This window comes from Phacochoerus africanus, chromosome 6 (assembly GCF_016906955.1).
Source record: "Phacochoerus africanus isolate WHEZ1 chromosome 6, ROS_Pafr_v1, whole genome shotgun sequence".
NCBI lineage: Eukaryota > Metazoa > Chordata > Mammalia > Artiodactyla > Suidae > Phacochoerus > Phacochoerus africanus.
In genome coordinates, this window is record NC_062549.1 from 49,016,735 (window position 1) to 49,028,929 (window position 12,195).

The following is a 12,195-nucleotide window of genomic DNA, read 5'->3' on the forward strand; positions in this document are numbered from 1 at the left end:
ACACTTTCACATATAAAACCCTGTACATTATTGCACAATCTGATCATATAACTCTCTTTTCAAGATTTACTCCTTAGCCAGAGTAGCTTTCTTTCAGTTTCTTGAAAACTTAGATTTCTTTCATGCTGCTCCAGTTAGCTACTGTGAGGAAAATATCTGCCCCAAAACTTAGTGGGTTAAAACAATGACATTAATTTTGCTCACAAATCTGTCCTTTGGGCAAGCCTCAGCAAGGGGAGTTTGTCTCTGCCTAGTACAACTCATAGACTAGGCATTGGAATCACATGAATACATTTGACTAGCAATTAATACTGAATAATTGGCTGAGGCTTTAGATGAGGCTGTCAGTGGGAACACATATATGTGACTTTTACATGTGGTCTGTGCTTTCTCACAATGTGGTGGCTGGGTTCCCAGGGTGAGTATCCCAAAAAAGAAGAACCAGGCAGAAGCTCTATCACCTTTTCTAATAGAGACTGAAAAGTTGGGCAACATCTCTTCCATCACATTCTGTTAAATAAAGCATGTACTAAGAGCAGCCCATAACCAAGTGGAGGGGAAATTAGATACCTCCTTTTGATGGGATGAATATCAAAAAATATTTACATATTTTAAAACCACCAACCATCTAGGCATATGTACTTGCCTGTATCTCTCCCTAATATGAGTTTCTCTTTCTTTCCTCACTTTTATTTATATTTCAAGTTTCAGTTGAACTATCAGTTTACTTCATGTGCCTCTTATCCTCTACATCTAAATTAGATTCTTTGGGAGTTCCAGTCATGGCTCAGTGGAAACAAATCTGACTAGTATTCATGAGGATGCAGGTTCTATTGCTGGCCTTTCTCAGTGGACTAAGGATCCAGCATTGTCATGAGCTGTGTTGTAGGTTGCAGACACTGATCGAATCCTATGTGGCTGTGGCTGTGGTGTGGCCAGTGGCTATAGGTCCGATTTGTCCCCTAGCCCGGGAACCTCCATATGCCGCAGGTGCAGACATAAAAGACTAAATAAATAAATAAACTAGATCTTTTGGTTAGGCTTTCCCAACACCGTGTTCTTTTAATGTACTTGTTGCAGTCTGGAATTAAGTATTTATTTAATGCTTATCTTCCCAGCCATCAGTCTCTAAGCTTCATGAGACCAAGATTATTTATGTATCATTCTCTATTATGACCCCAGAGCCCAGTTGAGAACTTGTACATGATAGTTTTCAGTAAATATATGTTGAATTAACACACCATGGAAGAAGATTATTTGTTTTTTAAGATCCTTATTCTTTAGAGGAACCCGGAATAGTGCTTCTTACTCCTGAGAAACATTAATTTATACTCATTAACTCTAAAGCATATGTATTTTTAGAACACAGGTAACCTATTTTGAAAAAAAAATTTCTTACTATCACAAAGCATTCAATCTTTAAATTCTTACTTAGGATAAATATTAAATTCTTTCAACCTTCATGCTATGCTATCTCCCTAAAAAACAAAAAAAAAAAAAACAAGTTTTACATTTCCAAGAACTGTATACCCTCAGGGCAAAGGATTAATAAATTAAGAAATGTTAATTTTTGATGTGATGATTACACTGAATACCAGTGTTTTCCTAAGAGAAAATTTCAAGTGGTAAAAATAAATACACACTGATTTTTATCTCCAGGTGTGAGGACGGAGGGTAGAATCTGAATAGGCAAAGATAAAAACCTAGAAACTGCCAAGTTCTTCCCCAACAGTGACCCAAGTTATCACTCACAGTTTACCTTGTTCTCTGTTTCTTCTTTATATGTAACTTTAAATGTAAAGTTCAAATTACGTATATGTTATTATCTATAAAAAAGACACTTCACACTAGTTGGGGAGAAGTGAGAATAGTAGTAATATGTAAAGTACAGAGGTCAGTCGGAGAATCTTATCATTTCCAGTGGGTGCCCTGGACAAAGAAGCAGCAGCGGAAATGAGTTTCCATTCAATGTAAAATTGGGATTTAAGCATGATGATGGGTTGAGTATGCATGATGAGAAAAAGGTGAATTAAGGATGAGTCCTCTATTTTTGGTTTAAACAGCAGTGTGAATGTAGAGTCTGAGCATTTGGGCAAGGTCAGGGTTAAAGAGTTAAATTGGTGTGCCATCAACACATGGATGGTTTCTGAAGGATTAGTTTTAGAAGAGGTAACCAAGGAAAGTGGAGATACACTAGACCAGCAACATTGAGACTTATTGTAGTCTTATTGTAGAAAGTTCTGTGGAGGAATTAATGAGTGAGAAGAAAGAATAATTGTCTGCCAAAGATGGTTGCAGTGCCATGCTTGGGTGTGGTCAGATCTCTATTTTAATTCTGATTACGCTTATATTTGTGTGTCTTTGGGCAAGTTATTTTATCTTCTGGGGATTTATACTGAAAAGTGAGCTAATAATACTTAACTTGCTTAATTTTATAAAGATAAGTAATGCATGTAAATTACCTAGTACATAGTGGCCAGTAAAGAGCAGCAATTGCTGTTATTATCAAGGTTTGTTGGGGGTGGGACTGAAATTTCAGTGCGACCAAAGAATAGATTCCATACAATAAAGTAACAAGGGCATATGATGAGAACAAATTATAAATGTCTTGGAAGTTATTCAAAGGAGTTTATTCTACAAGACTTAAGTAGGTTCAATAAATAGTGCCTGACAGAAAGGAAAATTGGGGAATTCTCACAGTCAGAATATGATATATAGATACTGAGAAACTGTGTTCTCTCATCCCTTAGGAAGTGTATGTCATATTGGAGAGCAATTAAAGAATTAGCTTCATTTTAAAAAACAAAGTAGTTCTATTCTATTATATTATTGATCTCTGCACTTTCTACTGCATTCCTCCATCAATCTTTTTCTAACAGTCACAATCTTATTTACCATTATATTTTTGAACTGACAAACTAAATATTATATATGTTAAAACTCAAAATAGAAATACTAAGATCAGCTAAGGATGACAAAATTAAACAATAACTTTTGTATTTTACTTAATAATTGCATTTATATTGTTTTGCTCTTATTAGAACTATTTAATCATTATCTTTTTTTGGAGAGTTCTGTGACTGACTATGCTTCATTTTTTTTAAAATATTGATTTAACGTTTTTTACATACAGCAATATTAATATCTGTTTATATCTTTTTTAATCAAGTATAGTCATTTTACAATATTAGTTTCAGGTGTACAACATAATGATTTGATATTTTCATAGATTTTATGCCATATAAAATTATTATAAAATATTGACTATATTCCCTGTACTATACAGTACATCCTTGCAACTTGTTCATTTTATACATATAGTTTGTACTTCTTAATCCCCTTCACCAATCTTGCTCCTCCCCCTACTCCTCTCTGTTCTGGTGACCACTAGTTTGTTCTCTGTATCTATGAGTCTTTTTCTGGTTTGTTATATTTGTTCATTTGTCTTATTTTTTTTTAGATTCCACAAATAAATGAAAATGTAGAGTATTTGTCTTTGTCTGACTGACTTCACTAAGCATAAGACCCATTTATTATCAATCTTCTTAAAAATGCTATGGCAAAAAATGAGAGACCACAGAATAAAGACAGGTCTGTGCAACAGGAAAGGCTATGTCATTAGCTGATAACAAGTCATTAACCTTATTCTATAATTTTACCCATCAATTACGCAAAGATTTTTTGGCAAAATTCAGATGGTGCATTCTCATCTTCCCTGATTCTAGCAGTTGTTCCTAAATACAAATCAGAAGGTGTTACATTTTCATATTTTTCACAAATGAACTTGTTGGTATGTTATCTTACAGGTAAAAATTCTGTTCCTGGAATTTTTAAAGTTTTAAATTTTTAAAGTTTTAAAGTAGAGCATTCTGAGACAGTTTTAATAGGTGATGTATTTATATCTTTTGAGTACAAAGTCATGTGATAATAGAAACACATCTAAATATGTTTATTTAAAATACTCTCTACATGGAACACTTTTCTTCCCAAACCAGTTTTTTTTTCCTCCTGAATTGCTAAAATATCACTTTTATCTTAATGAGACAAATTAAATATTATTTTTTGTTCATACTCCCAAAATAGCTATTCAATAAGATATTGCACTTGACCCTTGAACAACACAGGTTTGAACTGTGCAGATCTACTACATGCAAATTTTTTCAATATATTGGAGTTTTTTGGAAATTTGTGACAATTTATAAAAACTTGTAGACCAACAGTATAGCATAGAAATGCCTCCTCAAATTAAGAAAATGGTTGTCATTAATTATACAATATATGTAAATATACATGTAAAATGCAAAATATGTGTTAATTGTTCATGGTGTCAGTAAAACTTCTGATCAACAGTAGGCTATAATTGGTCAAGATTTGGGGGAGTTAAAAGTTATACATGGATTTTTTACTGTGGGGGTGGTCAACATTTCTAACCTCATTTTGTTCAAGAGTAAACTGAATTTTCAACTTTACTGAGCAAGACGGCTCATTAGTTCTTTTGCAGTGGAAACTCAAGTTTTGGATTTTCTTTCTTTTTTTTTTTGTCTTTTTGTCCTTTTAGGGCCACACCTGAGGCATATGGAGGTTCCCAGGCTAGGGGTCTAATGGAGCAGTAGCCTCCAGCCTATGCCAGAGCCACAGCAGCACGGGATCCGAGCTACGTCTGCGACCTACACCACAGCTCACGGCAAAGCCGGATCCTTAACCCACTGAGCGAGGCCAGGGATCAAACCCACAACCTCATGGTTCCTAGTAGGATTCATAAACCACTAAGCCACAATGGGAACTCCGGAAACTCAATTTATCTAAATTTGACAAGTTTTTAAGCACTTTGGCATGAGATAGCCAGGAAACATCTATATAGTACAAAATATTTTCTTGGTCATTTCCCTCATTTCCCTTCACATCACAAAGTATTATAAAATGTTTACTTTTGGAGGGCGGCTTCACCTATGGCATAAGGCCAGGGGTAAAATTGGCGCTGCGGCTGCTGGCTTATGCCACAGCCTCAGCAATGCCAGCTCTGAGCCACACCTGTGACCTATGCTACAGCTTGTGGCAACACTGCAATACCGATCCTTAACGCTCTGAGGGAGGCCAGGGATCAAACCTGCATCCTCATGTATACTACTATGGTTCGTAACCTGCTGAGCCACAGTAGGAACTCCCTGTTAACTTTTTAAAATGAAACAATCCATCCATCCATTTAATGTCCCCCCCCAAAAAAATAGCTCTATGTTATAATGTGTTAGACATGCTAACCCCTTCCACACTGTGGAATGCCACCTTTTCCTGAACCAAAACTTTTGTCCCCTTGCCCACCTGCAGAAAGGCCAATCCACTGACACCAGGTCATGGTGAAGGAAAGTGCAGGATTTATTGTAAGGCACCATGTAAAGAGTCCTGGACAGCTAGTATTCAAAAAGCTCCAACTCTCCAATGGGTTTTAGGAAAGCATTTTTAAAGGCAAGGTGAGTAAGAGAATCCTAGGGTATGTGATCAGTTCCTGTACAGTTCTCTGAGTGCTTGAATGAGATAACAGGGTGGTATCACAGGGGTTGACATTATCAATCTTTAGGTTTCAGTAGGTCTGGGGGCTACTTGCTTATGGTCATCAAGTAGTTAATTTCTTCCATTTGGTGGGAAGAAAACAACTTGGGAAATGTGTATCAGAAGGGAGTTGCATACTGTATATGAAATTTTATACACTGATTCATTCATGGCAGGAAATGGATGGCGATTTAGAGCTCCTTTAGATTTTTGAATGAACATAAAAGCTAATTTCTGCGTCATTAACTTATCCTATGAATTTTCAATTTGACCAATTCTGAATGACTACTCCCACATAAGTTTAATTTTTTGGTTAATAGGTAGTTATAATTTATAGCCACTTTTCTGACTATAAAATTTAGGCTCTAAATTCCACCATTCTTAAAACCAGTGAACATATGTTAGGGAAATATGATGTGAAACTTTTTCTAGCATTGCTGATTATACCACAAATTAGGGGTGATTACTTTTTACTTGTTTATTTTGGTTAATAACAGAATTTAACAAATATACTTAGGAATCTCATACTGAAAAATAACTGTATAACATTTAGAACTTAACTATTGAAAATGAATTATTTCATTTGTATTTTATTAAGAAAGTTAATTATATCAGAGTGTAATACTCATAGATTTAACTATTTGTTAGTAAATATGTTAAATTTAACATGGTCAATAATTTTTAAAAATTATTTCCCAAAATGATAAAAACATTTATATAGTTATGTAAATGGAAGTGATTGTTAATAGAAAATATATTTATCATTTTTGTCTTTGTTCTTCCATATTGAGTGCTATAATTTGGATCATATGTTCTCTGGTCATATGAAACTTGCATTTGGCCAAGCCGCACAATAACTGAAATGAGCTATACCTGAAACAAGTGGCCCAGTCGCAAATAGGGATATGGTCTGGCAAAGTGATTTTTCAGGTTAAATAAAATTCAAACCGTACTTCCTTTTCTCCCTCTCCAATAATTTCTATAATTTCTAAAATACATCCCTTCCTGCCCTAATCAATTCCATTAGTTCGTGTAATTATTTTGAGGGGAAGGAAGGATGTCTAAGCATCATTTAAATATATTATCTCAATATGTTGGGTACTGTCAGTGAGGGGATTTTAATGTTTCTTGCCTTTGTGATTCACTTGGGTAAATGAGTAGCAGTATCTTAATTTTATACTAAGGCATTGATAAACTTATAGCTTCAACAGGTGGAGGAAAATTTACTCCTCTAGATTTGGTACTGGCCTGAGAAATTAAATAAGAATATATATTCTAAAAATTTTCTGCTTACATTTGCCACTTTCCATAAAATGAATAACGGCTCCTTTTTTTGTGTGTTATTGTTTTGAAAGCCATCTTTCAGAATACCACCCTGACATATGGGTATGGATAACTGAATCAATTTATCTAACTTTTCACTATATGGTTACATGAAATATTAATGACAAAACATTCTTTCTTGTAAAGTTTACCGAAGCTTTGTGCACCTGCTTCTCCCTATGTATACTAAAATCTAGTGAAGGTGATATCTGTTTGCATAGAATTTAATATCTAAGTGTTTACATTTTATTCCCTGATATATTTCTTGCTCTGCAGAGAACAAAATTCTTCTGGTTATTTTTCCATTTAGATAATCACTAAGTGCCAGAAATTGGTTTTGTCTATAAGACAGCAAGATGTTTGTATTCATAACATAAAGCATTATTGTACCATTTGAGGTTCTGTAGTTGGTTGTTCTAGTGATAATGAGAGATGAGCTGAGTCCCAGATGGTAAAAAGTGTCAAGGTTTCCCTTAAAGAGACCTGTTTGCCTCTTAATATTGTTTTTAGTGCTCTCATGTGCCCATGTCAATCAGTAGCAAAATAAAACAAACAAAAAATAAATAAAAACTAATTTGCCATTTTAAAAATATCTCCCCCTCTTTTTGGGGGGATTTGGTGAATTTTCAAGCAATATATGATTCTGTGCCCTCTATAGTTTGTCTTTCCTTGTAACTCCGAGTACTTAAATATAACCTACATTTTTAGTCTTGCCTATTCCATGGACAAATCTTTACTTCAGTAGGAACAATTTGAAGAACTCAGATCAATTAGTTAGCATAAAATAATAAAATAATAAAATGGCACAGGGGGTTAAGGATCCAGCATTGTCACTGCAGTGGCTTAGGTCCCTGTTGTAGCATGGTTCAGTCCCTGGCCTGGGAACTTCCAAAAGCCACGGGTATGGCCAAAAAGAAAAATATATGACTTACTGAGAAAGAATAATGTCAGTGGCTTCATATATTCTCAATCAACCCTACAAATTCAATATAATTCCCTCCAAATGCACGCATGAGGAAATTTTTCCATAATTATCCATTATCTGCATTTGAGAAGGGATAAACAATCTCAGATCAAATGTATTTCCAATCATCCTAGAGAAGCAATATTTTAAAACAATGTTGAAAACAGGAATATATTTCAAATCATGTATGAGGATGGATGTCTTTGGATGTCTGTGTCTTTAAGGGATAAGGTATACCTTCAGCTATTACTTTGTATATTTTATCTATTTTTTATCTAATAAGATATAACTTAGTAGAAAAAAGGGTGTTATAAAGATTTTCTCTATGTCACTTTTATCATATCCTGATTTCCCAAACTTCTATTATTCACTACTATAGAATAATGAAGTGCTAAGCCACTTATCTTGCTCTATTTGTTTAACAAACATGTTTTATTCTATGAGAATAGAATAAGATTACTTATACTTGAGACTCCTACTTCTTTGATGATTATGAACATGATTTTTTCATGATTTTTCCTGTTTATTCCTTAATCTTTCTTCACTGGTACCCTAAAAGTCAGCATTTGCAAGGCACTATAATTGTCAGCCAGAGTAGTTTCCTACTATTGATGCTGAGTGTACAAAGCAGCTTGTATTCAGCTCGTTTTTCATCACAATGTTGACCAATTTAGTCTCGTCCAAGGAGCATTAGCTTCTTATTATTTAGGACTGTTTGGTAGACACCTTTTCCGTATCATATCAGAAATTATCAGACTCAGAATTCTGTCATCTCAACAGCTTAAATAAAATAATATAAAGCAAAACTAAACTCAAGGGAGGATTCTTTTTGGTTATTAAAGGGTTGTTTAAGCAAGTATTTGTTTTCATCCGTAGTTTCCTTATTGAATATTTATATATATATATATATATATATATGTATAAACAAAGAAGGAAGATAAAGTTAATACTCTAAAGCATTGTAGGTATACTCTCTTGCTTTTTACCTTGATCTAGAATAAGGTTTTCTATAGCAGTTTTTGCTTCAATAAGAAATGTTATTGAAGTCTTGCTGGTTTCATACTTTAATATGAACCAATATAGTCATGCTTAATTTTTCACTGTTTTATGGAAAGATGCATTATAAGTTTTAATGTATAATTATTCCTGGTCAGTTATTGATGATGTCAGAGAATATTTCTTGATTAACAAATAACAATGGCATTAACAATGTTCAGCTCAAGGTGATCCATAATTTTATTGATATTGATTTGTCAGCCAAGAAACAAACTTTGATCATAAAATGGTAGATCTCCTAGCCTTCCTTATATTTAACAATTAAAAATAAATATTCACTTCTCATTAATTTGGAAAAACAGCCTTTCATAATGAACAGCAAAATATAAAAGAAAAATCACAATTCATTTTTATGTGATTCTAACTTGTATGTTTGAAAGGCTAAAGCATAAATCCAATATGTATTTTTTAGACCATGCTATTTTTTCATTATGCATTTATATATTTTATATTCTTTCTATCTGTCCATAAATCATAGGGTTTATTATTAACAATTTTCTCTTTGCTCTCTTCATAAACATGATTGCCAGTAGCTTAGCACCCATAAGTAACCTAGCAACAAGTCAGCTCTGTAGCAAGTAGCAAATGAATGCAAAGTGTTACGGGAAAAAAAAAAAAAGAGTTCAGTTTCAGAATATTAGTGCATGTATGCTATTAAATTTTAAATCCAATTTGGGTAAAATTGCGTGACAACAGGCATTGACTTTCTTATTAAATAATATATTGACGATGAAATCACATCTCCTTCATTCAGAAAAAAAAAAAAAAGCATCTATTTCAGACTGTACCACTCTTGACTAGGTAACTGAATATATGTCTTCCTTGGCAGCCTATTCATTACAGATTAGAGGAGAAGAGTGTTTAGGCATGTTTTCACTATGTGGTGGATGAGTTTACTAGATGGAGTTTTGGCAATAAACCTTCCTGACAGTGATGCATTCGCTAATCTCCTAAATAGTTTTAGAAAAAAAATGTTTTATTTTATGTTCACGGGGTTATGCTTATAGCACTGCACTTTTCAGGGATCAATTTCTAGGATATAACACAAAAAGATTCCATTCCTTGTGTTTTACATGTTAAGATTTTGATATATTTAATATCCTTTTCTTTTGGTGAAATTTAAATTCTATAATGTCTGTTTATTTCAGTGAGAAAATAATGTCTGTGTTTTAGTTGCCAGGTCATAAAAGAAGAGTATCAGGTATTGCAGGAGAGCTGCAACTTCATAGGATCATTGTTTATATGATGAATAGACTGAGGAAGGGAAACACATACCAGTGAATACCTTCCATTAACTACTACAGCTCTAATTCTGTGCCAAAGGCAGAATTACTTGGCCTTTCTCAATTTGCCAGGTAGTTCACTGCACTTGAAGAAATCTTAGAGCTCTATGGAGGATTTAAGTAAGGGATAGCAGGATAGATATGAGCTGAACATATGACTGAATTTAAAATGAATGCACAGAATTGTAAAACTAGAAAGCATCTGTTCTCTGGTGGAGAATTCCCCACCCCCAACCCCAAGTTTGGGGTTATTTTTTTAAAATCCAACCTTAAATGACTCTGAATTTTTGCTGTAATCGTGACTGGGTTGTGCACAGCTCAACGCCAACATCTTCCTGTCACTGTGCTCCCAAATCTTTCTTCCACAGAAAAAAAGAGAATTAAAACCATGAAATCCTTAAGGAGAAAAGCCAAATACTCTTAGCAAAAAAAAAAAAAAGTCTAATTCCATGTATATGTGAAAAGTTTGGTCACTTACATGATTTGGTTTGAAGCAAATCACCTTAAATAACTGAAAGAATATTCTTGACATGAGGTACAGTTACCTTTACTTGAACATATCTAACTACAGCTGGATAGGCTAGTTGCATGGAATTCATTCCCCAGATGTCATTACAGAATAATCCTCTACATGGATGATGCTACTAGTCACGAAGGTAGTCAGTGGTTGATCCTTCAGGAAAATGACATTTTGCCTTTGGGATGTGCACATTAAGAGCCTGTTCCAGCAGAGAGGTCTCAATGGTGTCATATTGTTGAAAAAAAATACCATTCTTCCTTTTTGGGAAGTTGAGTTTCTAGAGGGCAGAGATGTTCTTATTTGTGATTTTACCCAGTATCTACTCTATTACCTTTACACTGTAAGATTGCAATTAATGATTAGCCTTTTTCTTTACAATTAGAGTTTGTATGTTAGAAAAATCTATAACAACCACTGAAATTTTGCTAAAATAATGTAAACTACACAATATATATACATATTAAAAAGAGACAGAACAGTTAAATAATAAATACCTTGTAGAGGAAATAAAATTTAAAAATAAACTGTAGACATGAATTAATAACCTTAAAATTATTTTAAAATTGTGAAGTTGATCTAAAAGGAACTGTATTTGTTTTCTGCAGGTTTGGTTACAGAAGTACGGCTACCTTCCACCCACTGACCCCAGAATGTCCGTGCTGCGCTCTGCAGAGACCATGCAGTCTGCTTTAGCTGCCATGCAGCAGTTCTATGGCATTAACATGACAGGAAAAGTGGACCGGAACACAATTGAGTAAGTAATGGCACCCGCATTCTTTCTTTCTTGGTCCTTGAGCCAAACAGTAGTCTGAAGAACTCTTAAGTGAATTCCAGTAACCACAAATGGAATGATTTGTTTCATGAACATTTCTTTGGAACTTAACGTATTTTAACTCCTCTGAGATTTCAGTAAAAAAAAAAAAAATCAAAATACAGAATTAAGTTTACTCGCCTAGACTTTAGCAACACATTTTCAAAATAGAAAAGAAAATATGAACAATGGGAGTCAAAGTAGATGTACAGATGAAGCCACTCAGGGAGCTGCAACTGGCTTGTGTGGCTGGAGGGAACAGGATGTGCACATCTCTTTCGCTAAGTGACATCAGAGCAGTATCTTGAAACTGGCCAAAGTGGAAATACTGACACCAAGAAAAATAGGAGACAATACAAATCAGGGCCCTGCTTTTGAGGGGGAGGGAATAGAGATCCAGTTATTAATTTACTAGTTTCCTGCTAGTGACAATTCTCACACTAGTTAAATCAAAGGAAGAGTTTCCACTGAAAAATTTGTTCTTTCAATTTTTTAATAAAGGGCTTATTTTTATTACTTAATAATATTTTTCTTTTATTTATTATTTTATCAATCATCTGTTCATTTATCCAACGAGTAACTCTTTACTGGGCATTTTATCTATGAAAAAAGCATATGCAGACTTAAAAGACATAGTCTTTTCTTCAGAGAAACTTCAAATTAGCCATGTAGCTAGATACAGTCACAAATT

The 12,195-nt window shown here is 34.0% G+C and overlaps 1 protein-coding gene across 1 annotated transcript in view; it reads left to right on the top strand.

The window, feature by feature from the left end:
• The window catches only part of MMP16 (matrix metallopeptidase 16), a 299,878-nt gene that overhangs the window by 131,763 nt on the left and 155,920 nt on the right, over positions 1-12,195 (top strand). Inside the window, exon 2 of the mRNA XM_047783647.1 lies at positions 11,299-11,447. Within this exon, the coding sequence (XP_047639603.1) occupies positions 11,299-11,447 (149 nt within the window). The remainder of the gene's footprint in view (positions 1-11,298; positions 11,448-12,195) is intronic.